Source organism: Gymnoscopelus braueri, assembly GCF_963280865.1.
Source record: "Gymnoscopelus braueri genome assembly, chromosome: 11".
Taxonomy (NCBI): Eukaryota; Metazoa; Chordata; class Actinopteri; order Myctophiformes; family Myctophidae; genus Gymnoscopelus; species Gymnoscopelus braueri.
In genome coordinates, this window is record NC_137613.1 from 8,395,164 (window position 1) to 8,423,100 (window position 27,937).

Genomic DNA, 27,937 nt, shown 5'->3' on the forward strand with positions numbered 1-27,937 from the left:
TGTAATCTTTAAAACCGAAAGCTATAACTGCTGGAGTTGACATTTTATTCCACCTGGCTTCAGTTCCAGCAGCGACGGCAGGAGTGAAGCCGGTGTGTTGTTTGTTTGGTAACGTGCAACATGTGGGCCAGTGTTGCCAAGTATCGGGAGAGAAACAAGCGAACCGACTTCCAAAAACAAGCCAAAAACAAGCCAAAGTTTGTCCAAAAGTTAGGGTAAATAAGCAGCTTTGGCAACACTACACTAGGTGTCACTGACGGCCGGGATTTCTGACTAATAACATTATAGTTGATGCACACTTTTTAAACATTTTTGGCTTGCTTAAGTGACTTGAAAGTGACTTGAAAAGACTTGAATTTTCAAGTCAAGAGGGCTCAAGTCAAGTAAAGTCTCAAGTCTTTAGTGTTCAAGTCAAGTCAAGTCTCAAGTCTTTGGCATTCAAGTCCCAAGCAAGTCCAAGTCTATTTTTGATTTGGTCAAGCAAGTCTAAAGTCATCAAAATCGGGACTTCAAGTCAAGTCGAGTCTCGAGTCTCGAGTCCAAGTCCCCACCTCTGGGTGCTGGAATTGTCCCCCGCCCTTGTCCTAGCATTGTGCTGCAGGAGTTGTTGTATTCATTCACTGCAAAGCAAAGAACCAGTCCAGAGACTGTTTTACACTATTATTTTACTCTTTGAATATGTTGCTGTTTATTTGAGTTATTAATTTGAGTTATAGTAGGTACTGTAGGCAACTAGGCATTCGATTTTAGGTTGCATTCATAGTGACGTGTTTTAATGGGTTTTCTCTCCTCTCTTTGTTACAGTGTAACTGTGTTCAAGGCCGGGTCCGCCCTGTTACACACGGCTTGCTTTCTCTCTTGGGACTGCACTGTGGGACCTTTGGTTGTATTGGTGTGTAAGTTCATCCCTGACACTGCATGTTTCTGTATTGAACATTATATGTTAGATTGCATGAGTTTGGTGCCAGGCCTGTCCCCCCTCTCTTTCCCCAATAGTGCTTTGGTAGTACCGTGTGCACGGGCTGACCCGCCCTTCCCTAGCCAGAGGAGAGTAACTGTAATATAACTTGTCACTTTATTCGATAAGTCTTGCCTTACTGACCTATTGCCCGATATTTTAGCAATTACAATCCTTGTATTCTGCAGCTATTTTGTAATAAATTATGTCCTATTTTTCCACAAACCGCCTCTTGTAAATTGTTCCTGTTTGAAGGAGTAGTTCACCCCAAAAAAGACTTAGTTTCTATCAATTACACACCCCATGAAGCATTGAATTCATGGATATTTTGTAGTTGCAAAATTAGTGGGAGGGGCCTATTTCTTAAAACGCCATATGGGACGCAGGATCCGATCTGCACCAAATTTTAATTGCACGTTGCATGGCCTCCGACGCTATTCCCCCCAGCGTATTCCTTGTTTAAATATACATTTATTGGTGATTTTTCTCATTGACTTGAATCGGAAACTGGGAAAACTCCCATTCAAGTATGTTTCTCTTGGAAACTGTAAGGGCTACAGTTACAACACTTGGAAGAGAGGTTCACAGTCCAGCGGCCTACGTAGGAAAAAAATATGACACCAACAGGCCTCATGGTGGCGCTATAACAGACCACTTTACCTTTTGCCTATGACTCTTGAACCATAGGTTGTAGAATGAAAATTGTTGAAACAAACTCGATATATCATGAACGCAGGATCCGATCAGCAACAAAGTAGAATAACATGTGATTTTGTATACATTTCTTTTCTTTTTTTTTACCACTTGTTTGCCCAACTTGTTTGCTTTGAACTTTAAACAGCACTGACCTGAGACAGATGCAGTCTCTCCTTTGGGTCCTTTGGGTGGATGAGTCCTGTGAGATGCAAACATGTTATACTAACTATATATAAATCTACCAATTCAAATTAATGTTTGGTGTAAATACCAAACATTTGTCTGTAACTTAAATCAACATGTTTTGTCTCTTGAAGTCCATTTCACATGCACCTCCTGTAAAGTTAACACCACATAAAACAAACAAACACGCATGCATTACGGAATTCCTGGGTAACTAATTCTAACAAAAAGAGGATAAATGAGAATGATACATGATAATGTATCATTCTCATTTGCCCTGAAAAGGTGCATTCTCTTGTACTAATACAATGTTTAGCCTAAACATGAATTTAAATGTGCATCACTTACAGCTCTTTAAGAAGAAACCTCTCATATTTATTAAGAGCTTTGTAGAAAATGTCTTTGGCCTTTCTTGAGTTCAGGAATGTATAGAGTTCCCTCATCTTCTCCTGATTGGTGTCCTTAGATCTCACATTTTCGTAGCCCTCTTTGGTGATGGCATCCTTCTCGAGGAGCACATCCAGGATAGACTTGACATTGGCCACTTTCTCAATCAGGAATGTCCGGTTTTGATCAATAAAGTGTTTTGCTGGAGCTAAGTGGAATGAACATTGAGTTATTGGTGAGACTACAGTATGTGGGCAAAACAATATTTAAACACGTTTCTGAACATTCTATGTGTGAGAGGTAAGACCTTAGGACCTGAGAGCCTAGAGCAGGCAGCGGCGGTTTAGTATAGGCCCTATACTAACCCACAAAATGGCCACACTGCTATACCCTATACCAAAGATTGTTAATTTATGACGATACACCATTCCAATTGGAGCCTAAAGGAGACATGGTACACAAATCCTACAAATGGTCTCCTAAGTGGGTGCCGGCGTCTGACGGCAAATCTCGCGAACGTCCAATGTTGACTGGTGTGAGTGTGTTGCTGGGACAGAGAAATGTCGATAATAAAGTAGATTTTCTCCTGATTTGTCTCTCTAAAAAAAGCCATTTTAGTTTCAAAATGTTCTGAATATTATGTGGCTTGTGACAATCTGGTCCAATATTTAGTTCAGCGACCATGGAGCTAAAGAATGGTTCAGAAGCTGTGTTCACGTTCACTCTCTCGTTGAAATTAACACAGTTACGGGAACTCGGGAAGTAAACCGGAGATGGTGGGTCTTGCTATCTCCGTCTGGCCTATACTATAGGCCATAGCAGTGGTTGCCATTTTGTAGTGCCACAGAAAACCCAGCTTGAATAGCTGTAGGAAAGATTAATGGGCTTTCTATCTGTGGCACCACAATATGGCCGCCATTGGTATGCCCTATACAATGGCGCCAGATTTTTTTATTTTTTATTAATTCATTCTTATTTTTGCCCTCAAAATATAGAATCAGGTGTTTTTGCGCGATTTCACGTTGGTCACTTTACTCACCTCCAGCCAATATCATAGTCAGTTATGTTCATAACCAGTAGTGGAAAAAGTACTCACATGTTTTACTTAACAATATCAAACTGTGAAAATGGAAGTAAATATATATTTTTTAAAGCACTTAAGGAGGCGACGGTAACTCTACTGTACGGCAGGAACTAAACAGACGTGCAGTTCCTAACGGATATACATCACACTACATTGTAAGAGAGGAGAACAGAACAAAGTGCCAAAACAAATTCAACTTTGAGCCATAAGGTAAGCTTTTAGATTTATAGTTGGCTTTAAAAAATGTACGAAGGGGGATTTGGGGTTTGCTGGTAAAACCTTGGAGGGATGCCCTTCATTTGAATACTGCTCATTTGAATTCCATAAGGCCTTACCTTCGTGAGCTCCTACCGGCAGCTTCTTCTCCACCCCCAACTCAGGGTCCTGTAGAGAGAGAGTTCTGTTAAGTCCCCAATGTACAATAGTACACGCGTGTGTGTGTCCGTGCGTGCAGGCGCGCGCATGCGTGTGTGTGTGCGCACGTGCACTTCTCCCCCAACTCAGGGTTCTGTGGAGAGAGTTCTGTTGAGTCCCCATACAATAGTCTTAATAAAGACATAAAAACACAATAACCTAAACCTAGAGACAGTTAAAATACAGCGGAACAATTCACAGTTAAAATGTTGGCATTCAGCAGATCAAAAGCTCTTCTTGGAGCGACTTACAAAGTCCCAGCTAAGTGCTAAAACCTAAGTATATAGGGTAAAAGGTAGGCTAACCATCAACCCTACTTTAGAATATTTGTTAATAACATACTTTCCAAATTACATACTTAGCAGTTGTGGACAAGTAAACAGCATACATACAGTGGTAGCCAGTTGGTTTCTTCACCATTTTCAAAACAGTACCTTTTTCACACACAGGTACCTTTTTCGGCCACACCCCCAGATTCTCAGACACGCCCCCCAGATGTATTGTATCTAATTTCAACATGTAGTGTGGCCATTCAGCCACAGGGTGGCGCGTTCACACTGAGCAGCATCACAGTGACTATATCTCCTTCCACATTTATCTACAATCTACTGTACAAACTCACTGTGAGCTTGTAGATCTGCTATTTTCAATCGGCTGAAATATATTTAGGGCTGAAGTGGTTTGTGTGTTTTGTAATTGTAATCAAAATCTACAAAGTAACTAGTAGTAACCAAAAGTTTTCATTTAATTGTAGTGGAGTAAAAGTACAATATTTTCCTCTGAGATGTAGTGGAGTAGAAGTAAAAGTATTAAATACTCCAGTAAAGTAAAAGTACCTCAAAATAATTATTGTACTTAAGCACAGTACTTGCGTAAATGTACTTAGTTACTTTCCTACACAATAAAAAATGGCAGATGTACAAGATGGAATTGTGGATCTTTCACCTGTTGAGAGTGCGTTCTCAATGGCCTGATGGTCCAGGCCGTGGACTCGCAGTCTAATGGTCGGGGTTCAATTCCAACATAAGGCGGTAACTTTAATTTAGCCTTTTTTAGCTTTTGCAAAGTAGAAATACTCCGTTACAAGTAAAAGTGAGGAAATAAAAATGTACTTGAGTAAAGTACAAAAGTATTGGTATCAAAATGTACTTAAAGTACCAAAAGTAGAAAGTACTCATTATGTAGAATGTCCCATTTCACAACTTTTCAAATGTATAAAATGTATACAAATCTTTTGAAAATATCAGATCTACAAGCTCTACAAGTAATCTAAATCTACAACGTAACTAGTATAACCTCAAAATTTTACTTAAGCACAGTACTTGCTTAAATGTACTTAGTTACTTTCCTACACAACAAAAAATAGCAGATGTACAAGCTTGCATCGTGACACTAAGTGGCATGTTGTGAGCTGTACATCTGCATATATATTACAGCTATGTTGGGTAGGGTTAGTTATCAGATTTTCCAATTGTAAAAGTGAGGTATCAGTGGCCTGACGGTCCAGGCTATGGACTCTCCGTTTAGTGGTCAGGGTTCGATTCTAGCTCCAGCTTCACACTGAAGGTTGGGGATACTTTATTTTCCAGGGAAGGCTAGATTTTCCAGCGTAAGACAACGATTGTAATTTAGCCTTCTTTAGCTTTTGCAAAGTAGAAATACTCTGTTACAAGTAAAAATCAGGAAATAAAAATAAATACTTGAGTTAAAGTACAAAAGTATTGGTATCAAAATGTACTTGTAAAATGTACCAAAAGTAGAAAAAGCATCCGAATGGAGTCGGAACACGTTCTGTAGGACACTCTGTTCCAGCCATTATTCTTCAAAGAACTCTACAGAATGGGAAAACAGTGCGCGTGTGTGTGTGTGTGTGTGTGTGTGTGTGTGTGTGTGTGTGTGTCTGTCTCTCTCTCTCTCTCTCTCTCTCTCTCTCTCTCTCTCTCTCTCTCTCTCTCTCTCTCTCTCTTCTAACAATCGAATAATAAAGTAAAAATCGCCCCTCTCTCTCTGTCTTCTTGTTTTTCTCTCACTGTATCTCTGTATTTCTCTCTCACACAGACAGTAGAGTTCTCAACGGGCCTGAAAATTAAAGCCCGGCTCTAACTGGGCCCGACTGCGAATAATAATGTGGTTACTGTGAAGATATGAACCCAACTCAGTTTAATTTGTGGGAGAATTCGATAAAGGAGGACTCACAGCTAATTTAGAAGCAAGGAAAATTGACATTTGATGCGTATTGACTGTTTACTACTATATAGTTACTTTACTGTGTGTGTGTGTGTGTGTGTGTGTGTGTGTGTGTGTGTGTGTGTGTGTGTGTGTGTGTGTGTGTGTGTGTGTCCTACACAACAAAAAATAGCAGATGTACAAGCTTGCATCGTGACACGAAGTGGCATGTTGTGAGCTGTACATCTGCATATATATTACAGCTATGTCGGGTAGGGTTAAGTGTCAGATATTTCAAGGTATAAAAGTGAGGTGTCAGTGGCCTGACGGTCCAGGCTATGGACTCTCCGTTTAATGGTCGGGGTTCGATTCCAGCTTAGGACAAAGATTATAATTTTGCTTTTCTAGCTTTTGCTTGCATCATGGCACGAAAATGCTATGTTTTTAATGTGGTTTTCTTTTGTGGTTTTCTTTACACTTTTCAAATGTATAAAATGTATACGAATCTTTTGAAAATAGCAGATCCATATTAAATACCCTGCCACAGACCCATGGCCATGTTCAAGAAGAAAACATAATCTACTAACGTCAGATTAACATACACAAGTGTTAAATGTTCTAATAAAGTGCTTTTGAATTGTTCCACTGTGTGTTTGTGTCAGCTTAATCCGTGCTATTTTTACGGTGTTTATTTATTTTACTGAGCCGAGAAGCGTCTCGTCTCGTCTTCTCCAGTGAACTGGGACTGGGATCAATTCACTTTGCAGCTTGAAGATCCGGTATAAAACGGATACGGAAACGGCCTTTGTCCGTGCCTATGTGTGTGTTTTTAAATTACCGGATAAAGAAGGCGGGCTTTACGACGAATTAAATCCCACCAACGTTCAAAACATGTTTCTGGTTGGCTGACAGACAGATATACACTGTTTTGATGAAGAATGCAATTTAAAAAATAAATGAAGCACAATGCAACGAAAACTAACTGAGATGTTTAAGAGAAAAGAAGACAGAGTTGAAGAAGCTGACAATGTGGTTAAAAACAAAGTTTGTAGAACAACAACGCCCAGGTACAGTGGTGGGAAAAGTACTCAATTACTTAAGTAAAAGTATCAATACTGCAATGTATGTATGTAAAGCACATGAAAATTTACTTGAGTGAAAGTACAAAAGTATTGGTATAAAAATGTACTTAAAGTACCAAAAGTAAAACTACTCAAATGTTTGAAAATAGCAGATCTACAAGCTTGTGGAGCTTGTAGATCGGCTATTTTCAAATAGCCGAGGTATAAAATAGGGCTAAAGGGATTAATGTATGATTTATAATGTAATAATGTATATCTGCAAAGTAACTAAAGTTTTCAAATAATTGTAGTGGAGTAAAAGTACAATATTTGCACAACTATTTTCTATGCGATATCATGTGCTTGTCATTTCTACACCAAAATCTATGCATTTTACGAGTTTTGGGCCCCCCAAAACATTTTGGACCCCCCCCAAAATACTCCCCCGGCCGCGCGGCCTAACAGTTCCGGCAAGAAGAAAGAAGAAGCTCCCCCCAGAGGCCTGTTAGAGGCTCCATATCACAGTGTGAGGCCAGAGCCACAACTTCCCTGTCCCTGCTTAGCAACTCAGCAGTAGCGTTGCCACGTTTAGCGAGAGAAACAAGCAACTAGATCCACGTCGAAAACAAGCCCAAACGAAGCGACTATACTGTCTGTAGCATCAAAAACAGTTTTACAACTTTAATCTACATACATTTGCTATTCATAAAAAAAAAGTGAACATAAAATAGAAAAATTTGTAATGTTTTTGAAACATTTGATCAAATCTTGTATGGGGGGGGGGGGGGGACAGACAGACAAGTGCATTTTAATTTGGAGGTCCTTCACATGAAAATGTTTGAGAATGACATTGACAACATTTAGGTAGGAAGCCAAAATAAGCAACTAAACAAGCCCCCCCCCCCAAAAACAAACAAACACACAATTACCAATATTTACAAGCGACTTTACACAAGAACAAGCCCAAAGTCGCTTATAATAAGCAGACATGGCAACGACTCAGCAGCCTCGTTTCCCCCCAAACACCCGCAGTTCACAACTTACTCTCCCCACACACACACATTATTCTACTGTCACTCACAACATGCATGTAAATGATAATAATAATGATAAAATAAAGATAATTCCAAAAAGGCTTTATGAATGTAGGCTATGTGAGTAGTAAATTATGTAGTTTAGGTTGTAGACTTTTGAAAACAGGAGTCCTTAGTGACACGTCTACAAGAACAAACAATATGTGAATTGTTGTGGTCTCTCTCTCTCTCTCTCTGTTTCCTCTCTCTGTGTGAAGTGACTCTCTCTCTCTCATACTCTTTCAATATCTCTCCCTTCACTTTCTCCCTCCCACCCTCTTCCTCACACTCTCTCTCTCGCTTTCAGTCTCTCACTCACTGACACACACACACACACACACACACACACACACACACACACACACACACACACACACACACACACACACACACACACACACACACACACACACACACACACACACACACACACACACACACACACACAGTACCAGCCATTGTGGAGGTGGTGTCCTTGTGCTCACACCGTCGGATGGGCTAAATTATCATGGACACAAAAGACAGGATATTTACACTCTTCAATAACAATAGACAAAGATTGAGCAATTTGCAGAATTGAATTGTGATGAATAGACCAGGTCATTAACAGACACACAAGTGTTAACGATCGCTCATTAACTTTGTTTGATTTGTTTAACAAAAGAGCGGACGCGTGCCGTGGTGCACACTATAGACAAGGATTGAGCAGGTTATTCAGTTGCATCAACATTAATGTGTAAAGTGTGTTGAGGCGTGCATTTCACAAGTTGGCTCACACACACACACACACACACACACACATACACACACACACACACACACACACACACACACACACACACACACAGTAAAGTAACTATAGTAGTAAACAGTCAATACGCATCAAATGTCAATTTTCCTTGCTTCTAAATTAGCTGTGAGTCCTCCTTTATCGAATTCTCCCACAAATTAAACTGAGTTGGGTTCATATCTTCACAGTAACCACATTATTATTCGCAGTCGGGCCCAGTTAGAGCCGGGCTTTAATTTTCAGGCCCGTTGAGAACTACTGTCTGTGTGAGAGAGAAATACAGAGATACAGTGAGAGAAAAACAAGAAGACAGAGAGAGAGGGGGGGATTTTCACTTTATTATTCGATTGTTAGAAGAGAGAGAGAGAGAGAGAGACAGACACACACACACACACACACACACACACACACACACACACACACACACACACACACACACACACACACACACACACACACACACACACGCACTGTTTTCCCATTCTGTAGAGTTCTTTACCAGTACATTTTGATACCAATACTTTTGTACTTTAACTCAAGTATTTATTTTTATTTCCTGATTTTTACTTGTAACAGAGTATTTCTACTTTGCAAAAGCTAAAGAAGGCTAAATTACAATCGTTGTCTTACGCTGGAAAATCTAGCCATCCCTGGAAAATAAAGTACCCCCAACCCCCAACCCTGGCCCCCAACCCTGGCATCCCATGCCCATGAAGACATTTGCATCACTATAGGCGAGGGTCCCTCTGCTGAATGCATAGTGTATTGGCTGTCTGGCGGGCTAACGACACCCACCTCACAGTCAAAGACTCAATATATCTTGTTCCAGGGACCCCCAAAAGCAAAGATTTGATTTTATAATGTGTATATAGATTAAAAGATTTGCATACATTTTCAGATTATTTTTCAAAAAGTCATAGTGTGGCACGCTATGAGCTTGTAGTTTGAGTTGCTATTTTTGAATAGCCAAAGAACACACACACACACACACACACACACACACACACACACACACACACACACACACACACACACACACACACACACACACACACACACACACACACACACACACACACACACACACACACACACACACACACACACACCACTAGTGCAGTGGTTAGTGGTCGATCAGGGGCGGCCATAGCTGAGTGGTTAGTGAGCCCACCTAGGGAACCAGAGGCCCTGGTTGCCCCAGGTTCGATTCCAGGCTATCTCAGCATATGGTTCACAGGTTCTCATTGGAAACAAGACCGCAAGGACTTTCATGAACGACCTGTTAAAAGGAATTATCCTTATCCTAGTGAGACTGACTTCCAAGAGTGAGATCAGAGTTCAAATATTGTACTTTTACTCCACTACAATTGTTTGAAAACTTTAGTTACTTTGCAGATATAAATGATTATATTATAAAACATAAACATTAACCACTTTAGCCCTATTTTATACCATTTGAAAATAGCCAATCTACAAGCTTGTAGATTGACTATTTTCAAACATTTTAGTACTTTTACTTTTGGTACTTTAAGTATATTTTAATGCCAATACTTTTGTACTTTTACTCAAGTAACACTTCACTGTTTCAGCTGAAGTGAGATGCCTATAGATAGATATTATTATTATTATTATTATTATTATTATTATTATTATTACCCTTATTAAAAGAAAATATATATATTGTGATACAAAATGCCTAAATAAAGCAATAGATATGAAATACATACTGTAATGAAATTGAAATGAAAAAGGTTGAGAATCACTGGGTTAAACTGTAGAATATAGTTAAAGGGATATTTCACTTTAAATACAAATTGAAATGTGTGTGTAAACTCTTTACACACACACGTGTTTTTTAAATTGTCTCTTTAACAAGAAAAAATGCAGTGCAAATAGGACTTGGTTTAGAATAGCCAAAATTGTCTGTATGGTGTTATGGACACCTCATAGAAATTACACTATTTAAAGTATAATTACTGCTATAGTAGGCTTCTACAGTAGAACAAGTAGACTAGTAGGTAAACCACAACCAATAGTTGCTCGGCCCTGCCATCTACTGTCCACTTACTGTATTGCACGGTGGGAAAAAAAATAATGCTAAACTCCTCCCTCCAAGGCAAAACCACCCCCCCAGAGGGGTGTGGCTTTGATGGGTACCTGAGAGGTACTGATCTAGTGGGTACCCAATGTGATGATCTCAACTGGCTACCACTGTACATCTAAATAGAATACAACAGAATACCCCTTCCCACGAGATATCCTCTGAGGAGCAGATACATCATCATCATCATCATGCACATTGCAGGTGACTGCATTTTCCTTTTGAACCATTCTTTCCTTTTCTATATTCCTTGAGGATTACATTTAAAGGTTTGACCAGTTTTCAAGGATTATATTCTGACCTGGGTTAGGTCCTGGATGGCCAGCAGAGGGAGTGTCCTATGAAGCTCAGTGGACTGACAGACAGAGCACAGGTCAGACTAAGGACACATTGTACACTTAAACCTGGTCCACAGAACACGTTTTGTGTACGGGTTCACGGAATAACACTGCTGTATCACATGAACAATTTTGCATTATTCCTTTGTCTGTTATTCCACAAACCGTTCTTTGGTGGAACTGCTTTTAATGTGTCTCCAATCCTCATCTTGATGTGAGTTACATAAAACCATACTCTCTTATCAGCATGGAGGGTTTTAAAAAGATAATCAAGGACTATTTTGTCACTGTACTGCTACTGAACACTGCTAAATCACCATGTATGTACTTTTCTTGTTTTATTCATTTTATGTTAATGTTTTTATGCTGCTGTCTTGACCAGGACTCCTTGGTAAAAGATGGAATGGGAATACAGGTGAAAAATAAAAACTTACATGAGGGCCGTATATCATCATCATAAGAGGTTCGGTCATGGAAGGATCAGGGCCGTCTTGTGGGCCATGGTGGACCGTGGGACCGTGGGTGGGGGGGTCTGGAAAGTGAAGGCAAAACAAAACATAAAAGCTATTAAAGCTGCACTATGTAACACGGACACACACACGGACTCACCCCCCTCCTGAAGAAACCGACACTTGACCCCTCTGAGATCAAGAACTACAGACCGGTTTCCCTTCTATCCTTCCTATCTAAAACTCTCGAACGTGCTGTCTTTAAACAACTGTCCTCCTATCTCCACCAGAACAACCTCCTGGACTCCAACCAGTCTGGGTTCAAAGTGGGTCACTCGACAGAGACTGCAGTGACGGAGTCGCTCCATGCCGCGAGAGCGAACTCTCTCTCCTCCGTTCTGATACTCCTGGACCTGTCTGCAGCGTTCGACACGGTGAACCATCAGATCCTCCTCTCCACCCTCGAGGGGATGGGTGTCTCAGGCTCTGCACTCTCCCTGTTTGCATCCTACCTGACGGGTCGCTCCTACCAGGTGATGCTGAGAGGGTCTGTGTCAGAACCACACAGGCTCACAACTGGGGTTCCCCAAGGCTCGGTTCTGGGTCCTCTTCTTTTCTCTCTCTACACTACATCTCTGGGTGCTGTCATCCACTCCCATGGCTTTTCCTACCACTGCTATGCCGATGACACCCAGCTGATCCTCTCATTCCCCCCCTCTGATACCCAAGTGGAGGCACGCATTGCTGCTTGTCTGGCTGACATCTCGGAGTGGATGTCGACAAACCACCTGAAGCTCAACCTGGACAAGACCGAGCTGATGTTCCTCCCGGGGAAGGGCTGTCCACACCGAGACATGGCCATCACCATTGATAATGCTGTGGTGACCTCAACTCGGACTGCGAAGAATCTGGGTGTGACCCTGGACGATCAACTGACGTTCTCGGCAAACATCGCATCAGTGACAAGGTCCTGCAGATTCCTCCTCTACAACATCAGGAGGATTCGCCCCTTCCTCACGGAGAAGGCAGCCCAGGTGCTCATCCAGGCTCTCGTCATCTCCCGCCTGGACTACTGCAACTCCCTCCTTGCTGGTGCTCCGGCCATCAGACCTCTGGAGCTTGTTCAGAAAGCTGCGGCTCGTCTGGTGTTCAACCGCCCCAAGTTCTCCCACACAACCATCCTTCTCCGTTCTCTACACTGGCTCCCCGTAGCGGCTCGCATCCAGTTCAAAACCCTGGTGCTAGCCTATAGGGCAGTGAAAGGAACAGCTCCTTCTTACCTCCGGGCTATGGTCGATGCCTACACCCCTGCCCGACCACTTCGGTCTGCCACCTCGGGGCGACTGATTGCCTCGTCACTCAAGGGTCCTTCTGGCCGATCCACACGGTCACTGTTCTGGCCCCACAGTGGTGGAATGAACTTCCCACTGATGTTAGGACAGCAGAGTCACTGCCCATATTTCGCCGCAGACTGAAAACCCACCTCTTCAGGAAACACTACCCTTCCTCTCTGCCTGACCTACTTGTTGTTAACTAGTTGTACGAACGCTTGTTTTCTATTGCTGTATTGTTTATTGGATCTTGTTTAGTCGATACACTTATTTGTTTTAGCTCATGCTCATTTGATTTAGCTATTTTGTCTCATCTGTTTAAGGAAATAGGTAGCTGATATATTGCACTTTTACCTTAGCGCTAGGTATACTCTTGGTTGCTTGTTTTTGCAGAAAATGCACTAAAGACTTCTGGTGATTAGTAGTTTTCGTTCCCTACCTATGTTGAATACACTTATTGTAAGTCGCTTTGGATAAAAGCGTCTGCTAAATGACTGTAATGTAATGTAATGTAATGTAATGTAATGTAATGTAATAAACTAAATGTAATAAAAGCTCATAATGTAATAATCAGCTCATAATGTAATAAAATCATGAGCGCATAACGTAATACCAGATTTTTGCATAATGTAATAATGTAATAATGTGTTACATTAAGAACATGCGTTGTCGCTCATAATGTAATAACAGTTCATAATGTAATAACGGCTCAAATTGTTGAGAAAAGTGTCATTATCATGTCAGATAAGTATCATTGTCAGTATCATGTCAGTATAATTGTTAGTATTAGCTCTTGCTCATTTGATTTTCCTATTTGTCTCATCTGTTTAAGAAAGTAGGTAGCTAATATATTGCACTTTTATCTTAGCGCTAGCTAGGTATACTCTTAGTTGCTTGTTTTAGAAGAGAATGCCCTTAAAACTTCTGGTGATTAGTAGTTTTCTTCCCTACCTAGAATGCACTTTGGATAAGAGCGTCTGCTAAATTACTGTAATGTAATGTAATGTAGTATTACTAGAATTTTGTGGGATAAAAAATGAAATATTAGAAAGGGTTTTATTTTTTATTTGGTTAATATTGTGAAAAAAATATTATTTTAGTTGTGTCCCCATGTTTTAGTCAAGTACCCTGTTACTGTTAAAAGAAAACACCCCATCAGAGGTAATGGAATGTTCCAAAAGTCCATCCTTTCCAGGAAGTGACATCATCACTCTTTTTTCATGAAGTTGCTAGCAAAAAGTCAGCTAAGTGTGCTTTTCTTTTTATGAATTTTCTTTGAGTTTTGTAATGTTTGACAAAGGGAGATGAGCTCACGCTGTCAACCCCTGTTTAAAATGAGTTAAAAGTTGTTTGTTGAATAGTTTTAATTTACACTTCAACATGTTTGGTATCCGATGAATGCGAAATCTGTTAAATAAAAGTGACCAGTAATCATTTTTTTGTAATATAATATATTTTGTTTTTATAACTTTTTCTTTAAAAAAAAGGTGCTGTTGGCGTATCAATTGCAAAAATGCAGGTTGATCTGTGAGAAAAAAAGTAAAACTTATATTTTCACTTGACAAACACACTGAGTGTAACAGGGGGAATTTATATTGTATGACATTTGTTCTAAATATGTTTTTAAAACATTTACAAAAAGTAATTACAAAACGAAATGCACATGCACACTGATTAATAGTGTGAAAAAATATGAAAAATAAAATAGCCTCAGATGGCACGGCTCATGTTTCTGCTAGGTACGGATCTACTTCATCCAAAAAAGGACTTAAAAACTTTTAAAATGGTATTTTAAAAATCAAACACTGAAAATGAAAAATGGCACGTTTTCATAGAATGACGAGGGTATACAATCAGTGTGTAAGGGTTCTCTATCTTGGTGTGAGGCATGCCTGTGATCGTAATACATAATCATTATAAGTTTATGTGCTGACAGTTGTCAGTTTTTTCTATAATCTGTGGCTATGGCATGTCTACATGCCATTGCTCTATCGAATTATTTTTTACTCTCGGGATGTTTTGCTTTTGCTCTTTATGTAGTCATTAACCATTTTAAATGTTTGTGAAGTTTCTCTGCCATGTGGAAAAGCCTGCTGAAGTGAGGTTAATTTCAAGAAGCTACGTTTTGTCAACATTTATTCATCAGTTGACATAATAATGGCCTTTTTTGTTTTCATTGTAACTGGCCCAAATATATATTTGTTTTAGAATCTTTTGGGAAAATGAAAAAAATATAATATCATACAAAAATAAAATAAATGAAATGGAAGTAATTGAAAAAACACGGCCCCCTCACGCATTAGAAGGAACATATCAGTCACCAGAACCAAGGACGGGTGTTTTCATTACAATGGGTTTGTATAGGAAACACATATATTCATTTGACATATATTAATTTGTCAGATTAAAATTCATATCAAATATCTAAATACTGAATCAAGCAACTTAAAAACTGTCTGGGGTCCTCACAAAAGCCAGAGTAGATGTTAAAATGACCCCAAATATGTTTGAAAGTGAAATATCCCTTTAACTGATGAAGATCACAGAGGGACTGAGCTGACCTCTCTCCTCATACACTTGGTGCTTCCCCAGCTAAGCTAGCTGACTGGTTAGCCTCCCCCTAAATGGCTACTTGGCAACAGGTTTACAAGTGAGTGTGCAAATGCATCCTCACTCCTCGCATACACGGTAAGCAACACAGCATTTTGGCTTCAGTAGCCGGTGCTGCAGTATCCTATCTGCACGCAACAATGCCTCAGCCACCATCGAAGAAGAGAAAGATACTTGTTCAAAACAAACGTTTAGTTTGAGCTCAATTCAAGGCATTCCTTGAGAAGATTTACAAAGACTAAAACTATTAGCTAAAAACTAGTAATTTCCCATACAAACATGTTTCCTACTATGTTTACACAACATAGGTGAAATAAGATGCGTGCAATGCACGTTATTAAACTAGCGTTCTGCCACCATTACACCCCTGCTGTTGACAGTTATCTGTAAGCTAAAACATTTAATAAAAATTCATGTTAAATACTATTAACAATATCAAACTGTGAAAATGGAAGTAAATTAAATTTAAAAAAGCACTTTAGGAGGCGACGGTAACTCTACTGTACGGCAGGAACTAAACAGACGTGCAGTTCCTAACGGATATACATCACACTTATTACATCAAATAACACACACATTGTAAGAGAGGAGAACAGAACACAGTGCCAAAACAAATTCAACTTTGAGCCATAAGGTAAGCTTTTAGATTTATAGTTGGCTTTAAAAAATGTGGGAACTGGGAAGGGGGATTTGGGGTTTGCTGGTTAAACCTAGGGGGGATGCCCTTCATTAAAATACTGCTCATTTGAATTCCATAAGGCCTTACCTTCGTGAGCTCCCACCAGCAGCTCCTTCTCCCCCAACTCAGGGTCCTGTGGAGAGAGAGTTCTGTTGAGTCCCCATACAATAGTCTTAATATTAAAGACATAAAAACACAATAACCTAAACCTACAGACAGTTAAAATACAGCAGAACAATTCACAGTTAAACTGTTGGCATTCAGCAGATCAAAAGCTCTTCTTGGAGTGACTTACAAAGTGCCAGCTAAGTGCTAGAAACTAAGTATCTAGAATAGCAGGTAGGCTAACCATCAAACCTACTGCAGAATATTTGTGAATAACATACTTTCCAAATAACATATTTAGCAGTTGTGGACAAGCAAACAGCATACATACATCTAAATAGAATACAACAGAATACCCCTTCCCACGAGATATCCTCTGAGGAAGCAGATAAAACATCAACATCATCATCATCATCATGCACATTGCAGGTGACTGCTTTTTCCTTTTGAACCATTCTTTCTTTTTCTATATTCCTTGAGGATGGCATTTAAAGGTTTGACCAGTGCAGTTTTCAAGGATTATATTCTGACCTGGGATAGGTCCTGGATGGCCAGCAGAGGGTGTTTCCTATGAAGCTCAGTGGACTGACAGACAGAGCATAGGTCAGACTAAGGACACATTGTACACTTAAACGTGAACCACGGGTTCATGGAATAACACTGCTGTATCACATGAACAATTTCCGTACATTATTGCTTTGTCTGTTATTCCACAAACCTTTCTTTGGTGGAACTGCTTTTAATGTGTCTCCAATCCTCATCTTGATGTGAGTTACATAAAACCATACTCTGTTATCAGCATGGAGGGTTTTAAAAAGATAATCAAGGACTATTTTGTCACTGTACTGCTACTGAACGCAGCTAAATCACCATGTACTTTTCTTGTTTTATGTTCATTTTACATTTTATTATTACATGGATTTTTTTATTGCTGTTTTATGTTTATTTTATGTTAACGTTTTTATGCTGCTGTCTTGGCCGGGACTCCTTGGTAAAATATGGAATGGGAATACAGGTGAAAAATTAAAACTTACATGAGGGCCGTCACACGTCATAAGAGGGTGAGTCATGGAAGGATCAGGGCTGTCTTGTGGGCCATGGTGGGGGGGTTGGACCGTGGGTGGGGGGTCTGGAAAGTGAAGGCAAAACAAAACATAAAAGCTATTAAAGCTGCACTATGTAACTTTCCTCTTCTACCCCGGATTTTAACCCGGTTTCCTGCGCAAGTGCTGACAATTTTACAATTGAGCTAATAGAGCCTGCCTGCTTGCTCAGGAGAAAATGTCAATAAAGCACAAATGTGTGCTTTATTGTATTCTGATGTACAGGCCCGTAGGGATCAATGGTGGACAAAGTACACAACCCGATTACTTATTTCACTATAAGTGAAATTTGGTCAGGAAAACTTTTATATAATTTAAAGTACTGAAAATACTTTAAAAGTAAATCTTCTTTTTAATATCAAAACATTGCTGTATTGTTTGCACAATGCATTTACAGAACCTTGTAACTCTGAAACCACCAAATGAATGCTACACAACGGCTAATAATATTAATCACTACTAAGCAAAGCCTTCGAACAAAGAACCATTTTCTTTATTTATGTAGCCAGGTGGAAACAATGGCCACAATGGAGACAAGCCCTCAGGGCTTTTTGTGTAATCCTTTTAGCATTATTGTATAATTGTACTTTTTGCAAACTTAATAAAGTATTCAATCAATCAATCAAAATAAGATAACACCGAAAAACCACTAGAAGGTGTTGCACCCTTTTGGGTATTCCCAGAGTCAGGAGTGCCTCAGCGGAAGCATTGTTAGAAGAAGCAGGAAACAGAGAGTCTTCCATCTTACTGTCACTGCCTATTCACCTGTTTCCTAGGCTGTGTTTTCCACTTCCTGTCGATTTGATCCAATGAAATCCAATGAAACTGGTCAGATGACCAATGATATCCAATGAAATCGACAGGAAGTGGAAAACACACAGCCTAGGAAACAGGCGAATGGACCCCTTAACAGACGACGTCACACTGGTTGCAAGCGTCATACTGGTTGCAAATGAAACCCATTCTGTCAGGTCTCGTTAGGGCGCGCGGCACTAGTAGCCAACACACAAGAGGGGGTCTTCGGGCTGCGCTGAAACCAGCACACCCCAAAACAACAGTTTGAGAATTGATTGCATGAAACAATCACCTGTGCATCCAGTCTCAATGTTGGTAAACAAATAATTGGTCTATTCTTTTGAGGAGTTATGATTCTCAAAAGTGATTGTGTTCACATGTGTTCAGCACTTGGAGTAAGGAGCAAGCATGTGCCGAAGGAGATGACATGTCCATCTAAGTAAGCACAAAGATTTCATGTTAAGAGTTAATTTAGATGTTGAGTCATTTCATAGTAATGTACCAAATGTTTACTGTTCTTTTTAAAGGTAACTGTATGTGATTTTGTTTGTTTTCTTTTATTCTTGCTTTTTTACATTTTATTTAGAGTAGCCAATTATTTATATTTTTTACCCCTTTTTCTCCCCAATTTAGTCGTTATGCCAATTGATTCCTCCCCACACATTTCTGTGTTGTCACTGCTGTCGTATCCTACTGACTCACCTGTCAGTGAGGAGCCCCCACCAGGAGGCCGTAGAGCCTTCGTCCTACTCCTCCCGCCCAACACTCCTTGCTGACAGGTGCCACCCCAGCCCGTAGGAGTACATGTACGTGCAATGAACGATATCACCCTCCCCGCCCGGCTTCCCGCCCCCGAACACGGGCCAATTGTGTTCGCATAGACGCTCGACAAAGCCGAATGCACCACAGTGGATTTGAACCCACAACCTCCGCAGTGGTGGGCAGTGACTTTACCACTGCGCCACCCGAGCACTTTTATCCTTGCTTAACAGAGGGGTAAGTAGAGTTACAGTTATCACTGTAATCATTAGTAACATACATATTTCTGAAACCTAATACGATGATAAGATACAATATCACTTTATTATCAGCTTTCACTGAAATGTGTCTTGCGACACAGTAGCCTTGCATGCAACACATAATACACACATCTGACATAACACAAAAACATTTGAATTACCTACATAATCCATATACTGTATATAATAGCATTACATAAGGGCCGTTCACACCAAGCACTATAACTACGGTTGTATTTTGTGCACCATTGTCTTTGTTATAGTTGTGGTGTGGACTCTGCCATCCACAAATTAAAACTATTATATTTTATTTATAGTTATAGTGCTTTATAGTTATAATGCTTTATACGGCCCTTTACAGTTGAATTCCATTCCAATTGTTTTCATTGCAGTCACTAAACACAATCATATTCTGAAAACCATTATCATTGCATCATTATTGTAGCATTACTGCTACATTCCTGAGTCTGCAACAATACTAACAAATGTGTCAAATTCCTGTGGAGTTCATGCCAGCTCGAGCCCATGCTCTCACAGCAAAAGGGGACATACCAAATACTAAGTATTCAGAAATAGTTAAAAGATTCAACCTTTTCACTCAAATTGTTAAACTGATATAATTTGTAAAGAAGGGGGAAAAAGTTACATTTTGAAACAAATGCAAAATAAAAGTATGTTGGCTAGCAGTTTCATGAACATCCAGACTCCACAGTGGGAGGTGTTGGTCAAGGCAAGAACGTTTCCACAAATGTAAAGAGTAAAACCTTCCTTAACATTAAAGGAAGGGACCACAGAGTACACGCCGTTGACTTACTTTAAAGCAGTGTTGCCAGATGGGAAAAGTTCTAACCGGAGGCTTAAAGACGGGGTGCCGTGATTTTCAGTGATTCCCCCCCCCCCCCCTAAAACATAATCATCAGGTATTATGGTTATACTAGGTGGAAGATTTTTTCAAAAAAGTGTACAGAAATTGTTAAAATTATGTTTTTATGTGGACACGCCTCCAGTTCATTAAGTATACCTGGTTCTCACCTTAGCACCTCCTCCACCACCTTAGCACCACCCACCTGTCCTAGTCCCTCCTCCTCCTCTTTGTTTAGGATCCATAGACCCGTTACGTTTTTCAGCATCATGATGCAGGAAAACCTGAAGCATATACATTGTCGGAAGCATATACAACACCAACGTCACCTCACTGAGGGAGGTGAAGATCTCTCCTCAATCCGTCAAGTGATATGAGAGAACAAATGAGAATACATTTGTAAATTAGAATGTACACAGTAAAATCTTTTGAACTCTGAGAGTGCACAAATGTAACCAAATGGACCCATACGGGTCCATTTGGTTACATTTGTACACGCTCAGAGTTAAGATAACACTCAGGGTTTTGTGAGTGTTTGAACGCGACTGAGACAAAGGAAACAAACAGACAGACAAAGTGACGGCCAGGAAGGTCAGGGATCATCTGAGGAATGCCAGTTTGGCACCATGTGACCCTGTCATTGGCCACCATAACAGGAACATAGAGGTATAATATAACTAGAGGGCGGATTGCCCCGCCCCCAGCTATCATTTCAATGAATGTGCTCAGTGGCGTTTTGAAGCACCCGGAAACCTGCCGGAAGTAGAATTATTGGTTCGATTTTGACCACACGTAGAGTTATGAGCATGCGCACTAGTGTCCTTTTTGCGTTCTACGGCAGCCCGTGTGTCAAGGATTGAACGCGAGATATTTATTAAATACACTCGAGATGCATATTTATATGTAAATGCATATGTATGTATGTATAATATGTTTACATATTTATATGTATAAATATAAATATCTCTCAGTATGTTTTGCGCGTGCATGTATTTCTCCCTGCCTGCAGTTCCAGCTTTGGCCACTGGGGTGGCAGCTTCAATGTTTCTCAGCAACTCTGGGGGCTTGAACAGGAAGGGAAGGGCTGACAGCAGGAGTAAACAGGAAGTAGACATAAAAATAATACAATAAGACATCCTGTAAGATTGTACAGTTTGAGTCTAGTCCAGGTCGCGTCAGGGCGAGAGGAAACTGGGGCTTGCATGGTTTGAGTTTAGTCCAGGCCACGTCAGGGTGCGAGGAAACTGGGGGGGCTTCACATTTCTTAATTATACAGTGCAACTTTAAGCATTTGTGGCAGCCCCTATGTGTAAAAGTGAAATCGCTTTTGTAGGTGCGCTCTAAGATTACCGAAGTCCTGACGTCACTCTTACTACCCCTGGGTCACAGAGTTATGTTCCCTCAACATGCAATTCCATTTTGGGGTTAATTGGATGCTATGGCGTTTTTTATTATTATTTTGTTTAAAGAATTTGGCCCCGCCCACACATTAAGCATATTACAGGCTAACAGTATGGAACACACACACACACACACACACACACACACACACACACACACACACACACACACACACACACACACACACACACACACACACACACACACACACACACACACACACACACACACACACACACACACACACACACACACACACAGCCAGTGGCCCTGTTTACCTTCTCTTGATCTACCTTCACTTCTATTGGGTGCTGACACTGCATGTGAAAACTTCTCCACCAGATCCTTCCTGTCGATCTGCTCCAGCTCTTTTAATTCTGTATCTTCCAACTGCCTCAGAATATCTTTGATGTTGACTTGCTGTGTAGTTGCCATGGTTGATCCCTGGTACAAACAGAGAACACAGAAGGAAACACTGACTCATTAGCATCATTCTCTTCAGATGTGAATAGATGTAATGTAAGATACAGGAGGCGAAGACTACAACCAAGGTCTCTCTCTCTCTCTCTCTCTCTCTCTCTCTCTCTCTCTCTCTCTCTCTCTCTCTCTCTCTCTCTCTCTCTCAAACTTCTGTGACCCCTTTTAACCTACAAGGTGTCACAGACACACTTTCACATGAGAGAGTGATACACAGCATTAAGAAAAATGTAATGAAAACAATGTAATATGACGCAAAACATTCAGCCGTCCATTAGTTCACTGCAGAGACAGGGTTGCATTGTTGTATTGAAACGTGCGTGTGAACCAAGGTGATGGCCCGAACAGATCGCATAGCGGTCTGGGCACCTAGTCTCCATTGTAGCCTAACTCGATCACAGGTTCGAGTCCCGTTCCCACTTTGCTGCATGTCTCTCCCCATCTCTCTTTCCTGTTTGTCTCTACTGAACTAGATAAAGGCCAAAAAGCCCCCAAAATGTAATTTGATTTGATGACTGAACCAATAGAAGAGCCATATTTAATAATAACCACTAATTACTTAAAAGTGACTAACTCTTTATGATTGCATTTAATTGCAAGATACATGTATGTGTATGTGTACACTGTATGTGGGACTGGAGTTTATCCAGACATAATATACATAAAGTGACAGTAAAAGAGTAACATTCCCATTCTCTCATTAATGAGAGAGAGTTTTTTTTGGGGTGTGTGCCAGAATCAAAGAGAGAGAGATACAGAGAGATGCAGGAGAGTTGGCAGGTCTCACACACACACACACACACGCACACACACACACACACACACACACACACACACACACACACACACACACACACACACACACACACACACACACACACACACACACACCTCCATCTCCTTTAAATATTTCCTTCATCCATAAATGCCTCCAACACGTCGACTCGCAAAAGTCAATTCACATCCCTAATGTTTATATTTCAGGATTGTTCAAACCGCCAGCAAACGGTAGTCTTCTTCATCACACGACATGGATCATAATAGCCTAACTGTAATTCAGGTCGCCGCAAAGCAGCATGCAGATGTTGACCAACTCGCTCAACCAGAGACACAGAGATCAAAAGATTGCCCTCCCTGCATGGCTATTTTACCACTCAGACACCCAAGCACTATTCATGTTCAGTACACCTAATATAAAAGTACTGATTGAAAAAAAATAATCACTTTGTTAAAGGTTTGGAAAATTGTATAATTTACATATTTCTTGCGTTTAAATGGGACAAGCAGTACATGATGGGCCATGGCAAAACTGTATCCTACCAAACTGCTAAAATGTATTTAAAAATAACTTAACTTAAATAAAGTAGTTTAATTAGTTGTGTCCTTACCTCAGTAGAAGTTGTAGGTTGTAGAGTGAAATGATGACAGCAGCTCAACAGAGATGTCTTATATTCTTTTGGGCGGTCTGACAGGCTGTTTATCAGAAATGTAACACTCCCCCCTACAGTATGTAGTTTACGGGAAGTGTTGCCTAGCCTGGTAAACCCTCCCTTCGGAAATCTCATTTCCATTTGATTTCAAATGGAAATGAGATTTCCGGAGGGAGGTTTTACCAGGCTAAGTGTTGCCATCACTAAGAAGAAATGCACTTTTTTGTTACCACCGCGCTCTGACTTCTCTGGTGCAATATCCTCTTAGATTACAACATTCCTCTATATCCTCTTAGATACAACATTTATAAAGGAAATGGGTCACACTCAGAGTGGCAAGAGGGAGTTGTCTCTTTTATTGTCTCCGCCACGCCGTAGGCATGTGGAGCTGCTGTGCTCTCCTGATGATGGTTCAGTGGTGTGCTGGTTATGGACCAGCCAGGGAGCACTGATGACTGCATGGCGTCCTCCCCTGACTAACCTGCTGTACAGCCTTGCATGCGAGTCTGCATGCGGAGCTACATGCTCTCCTGATCATAGGCGGAGTTTCACATTTGGGGCAAAACAAATCATGCACGCACACACACACCACACCACACCACACCACACCACCACACACCACACACCACACACACACAGTCCAACTAATTTGTGCATCTTGGGCATATTAATTCCGAGCTCAAAACAAAATGGAAAGGCTGCACAACTTGTTACTCCACTGTGCACAAATATAACGTTCTGTGCCAGCTTTCCAGAAAACCCAACAATACAGCACATCAAACTTACTGACCACTTATCTATCCCACATAGACTTACGTATAGGCTATTTGTTTTCGATACATGAGCACACACAACCGAAGTGCACAGACTCAGCGCACACAACTGAAGCACAGCCTACTGATCCAAATTATTACGCACACCGCGCATGCAGCGCACACACGTATGCCTGTACAGTACACAGTTTACAGTAGGCTGTAATAATGTGTAATTCATTGCCATTCCTTACCTAGTGTAGAAGTAAAAGCCTTTTTTTGCGACCTGCATTATCTCCTCGATCTTCTCAGTACAGAATCGCAAGTGAGGAAAACCTTGTATCTCTCATGACCGCAGCCAATTTGGAATTCTCCTCATGGCAGAGAAACTCCTCTCTGTGGTGGCAGATCTAATGGGCAGTCAGTGCCAACTGTAGCATATTGTTCAGATTCAGATAGCTGTCCTTACAGTCTTTTTAAGATGATCAAATGAAACAGGTGTGTCGCAAGAGGCAGGCGCAGAAATCCCGGGGGGGACGGGGGGGGTTTGTCTCCCCCTAGCTTCCCCTAAGTTACTTAGGAGTCATTTGGAATAATAAATGATTAAATAAGATTTAAAAATAATTATTTAATATAATTTAGAATTCATCCCCCCAAGTACTGTACTGTACTTAAGTACAATCCTGAGGTACTTTTACTTTACTAGTGTTTCCAATTGTCTATACTTTAACTTCTACTCCACTACATCTCAGAGGCAAATATTGTGCTTTTACTCCACTACAATAATTTGAAAACTTTAGGTAGGCCTACTAGTTACTGCAGATATAAATGATTACATTATAAAACATACATTAACCACTGTGTACTAGCCCTATTTTATACCTAGGTTATTTGAAAATAGCAGATCTGCAAGCTCACAATGCGTCGCATGGCGATGTGTTGTGAGCTTGTAGATCTGCCATTTTCAAACATTGTAGTACTTTTACTTTTGGTACTTTAAGTACATTTTGATACCAATACTTTTGTACTTTTACTCAAGTCAATTTTGAATTCCGGACTTTTGCTTGTAACAGACTACTTCTTTTTGCGCTGTGGATGGTCCAAGCACCACCGAAGAAGAGTACACCCAGAGATCACGTGACCAGAAGAAAAAAAAGATCGCCTGCTGTTACAGGATTTACAAAAATCAGATTTCTGTTGTCTTGTAAGTGTTTTTCGGAAAACAAGCCACATTCAAACGGCCATAGCTCTGGAATGGAGGAACGCGGCTGGCTGGCCAATCATTTTTTCCCCGACGCTACCGGAACCCCGTGTGTGCAACAAGCCGATGTCCGTGAGGATCGCGGTCACTGAGAATATTCCATGATTTTTTAAAAGGTACACTAAAATCCCCGTTTTCGCTGGCAAGGGGACAGTAGACGGATGAATGAATGAATTAATTTGTGGCAGTGAATGAGTTAATTGTGTTGTTACATTGGATGCTTCAGGAATCTATGGTTTATAAATGAATGATCAATCACGCTACAGGTAACACATGAGGTAGGAAGAGGTCAGAGATACCTGCTGTAGAGTTGCTGTAAGACTCACTTCCGTCGCAAGTCATTACGAAAATCATGTCACGACTACTCTAAAATGAATTTATTACAAAACATATTAAAAAATATTAAAAAATATTTATATATATTATATATATTAATATATTTTATTGAACATATTTCGACTCAAGTGTAGTGACAGCCGCTCCGTGTCCTTCCCCATGAGTAAGAAGAGTTGGTGAAAAATCAGGATCTTGTGAAACTAATTTCGAAACATAATCATCAAGCTGGCAGGCCAAATTACAAGCCACGGACAAGACCAAGGCATAAAACGTCCCCTTCAGGACGGGCGACTGTTGAAACCCAAGGCCTGTCAGTGCTCCAACTCAATGTTGAGGCCGGGCCTCAACTGTCAACACACAGACTGGGGTTTTACAACCGCACAACACCAGATGGTATGATGCTGAGCCACAGGTCCTCCAACCCTGATGCACTATTGTTCCACCTCAAAAAGCCTCCAAGTTTGTGAAGGGTTCACAAACTGGGGAAGAAGGGGTTAAACAAAACTTGCCCCATCATCATTTCGAGCATGTCTGACATTGTCAAACTAGTGAATCCTGAGTCAAGGCTCTTACAGGTGCAAACTTGTGGATGAAAGATCAATGCCCCACAGAGATTAACGAGAGGAGGCGGAAATGTACTCACATCCTAAAAAATTATAAAGTTTCCTTATTTGTGGAAGTAAGGAAACTTTATGACCAGCGAAACTTAGTCATACAGATTCTACACTTTCAAGAAAGGTTACATAAAGGTTTACATAATATGTAGCTCACACAAAACAGTTTGGTAAAAAATATGCCAACTGATCTGTGAACACAAAGCAGGTGTTGTAAAGTGTTGTCCTTTATAATTTGAATAGTTTAAAGATAGGGGACCAATCCCCTTCAACAAATGGTGGCATAGTGGACAATTTGTCTTTTTATTGGGTTTCACAGTATTTATTCACTTTTGCACTTTAGTCTGTGTAAATCAAATGATTATTGCTGTGAACCCAGTAAGGCTAAAACATAGAGGTATCAAACTCAAGTGCCATTTTTGCATTAATAACTCATTTAAACAAACTGCTTTAACAGTCATTCAGATAAGATTGCAGATCTGGCTGCATTGGCTATTTGAAAATAGCAGATCTACAAGCTCACAACACGCGTTGTGAGCTTATAGATCTGGTATTTTCAAAATATACAAGCGCTTATGCGAGAACATTTTCGGGAGTTTGGACCGGCGCAGCAGCGCCGCTGTTATCTTTTCATGGCCACCGGGAGATCTGACATTTAACCCTCCCAACACACACCAGCCTTCATCCATTAATGTTCTCTCCAGGCTATTTCTCATTAACGCAGCGCGGCACGGGACTTGACAGGCAGCGAGGCGAGGCGGCGAAACTCTTTCTTATTGGCTTTCCATGCTTTGCTTGGTCGTATTCTGGTTCTTAATGTTGTAAAATCGGGGCGTTTTGAGAATATTTAAGGGTGTATTTTTTTTTTATCCACCCCGGCCTAGGGTGTTTTCTTTATTGTTTTGCAATGTTTAGGGCAGAGCAGACCTCTCATTCAGTGAACCTCAATATCCAAATGAAAAGAAAACAATAAGTAGGCTATAGCATGCCATGTCAAGTTCAACCCATTTTCTTCTCTTTCACAGAACTTGTTTACATTCATTTAATGTCACAAAAAGACTTATTTGCTTTTTAAATGTATAGTTATGAACTATAACTTATTTATTAATGGCATTCATTATTTTGTAGCTGGATCACCATCATATCAATCTATCACACATTGACCGTTGGCATATGTAGACAGTGACGAAGCAAATGTTTTACTTTTCCCAAATTTAAGCTGTTTAGCATTTTCGTGAACGGTCCTCACAGGCAATGCAATATGTAGTCGTGGTTGCAGTCCCATAGCCCGTATGGGTATGGACTTGTATTTATTTAACTATAATTAAAGAAAGCAAGGCACAAAATAAACACCAACACATGAATGAGTACAGTATGTGAATAAGTCATTAGTCAGTCATGTCTGCAATTTGTGTGGAATGTGCTGTATGAGTTGTGGAACTCTTGAGGAAATTATCACTTT

General features: G+C 40.5%; 1 protein-coding gene across 1 annotated transcript in view; it reads right to left on the minus strand.

Moving 5' to 3' along the window:
• The window catches only part of LOC308094705 (uncharacterized protein), a 207,966-nt gene that overhangs the window by 13,327 nt on the left and 166,702 nt on the right, over nucleotides 1–27,937 (minus strand). The window contains exons 4-9 of the mRNA XM_080441511.1: nucleotides 17,460–17,554; nucleotides 16,408–16,453; nucleotides 11,686–11,783; nucleotides 3,644–3,692; nucleotides 2,186–2,432; nucleotides 1,807–1,853 (exon numbers count right to left, since the gene is read on the minus strand). Of these exons, the coding sequence (XP_080297637.1) occupies nucleotides 1,807–1,853; nucleotides 2,186–2,432; nucleotides 3,644–3,692; nucleotides 11,686–11,783; nucleotides 16,408–16,453; nucleotides 17,460–17,554 (582 nt within the window). The remainder of the gene's footprint in view (nucleotides 1–1,806; nucleotides 1,854–2,185; nucleotides 2,433–3,643; nucleotides 3,693–11,685; nucleotides 11,784–16,407; nucleotides 16,454–17,459; nucleotides 17,555–27,937) is intronic.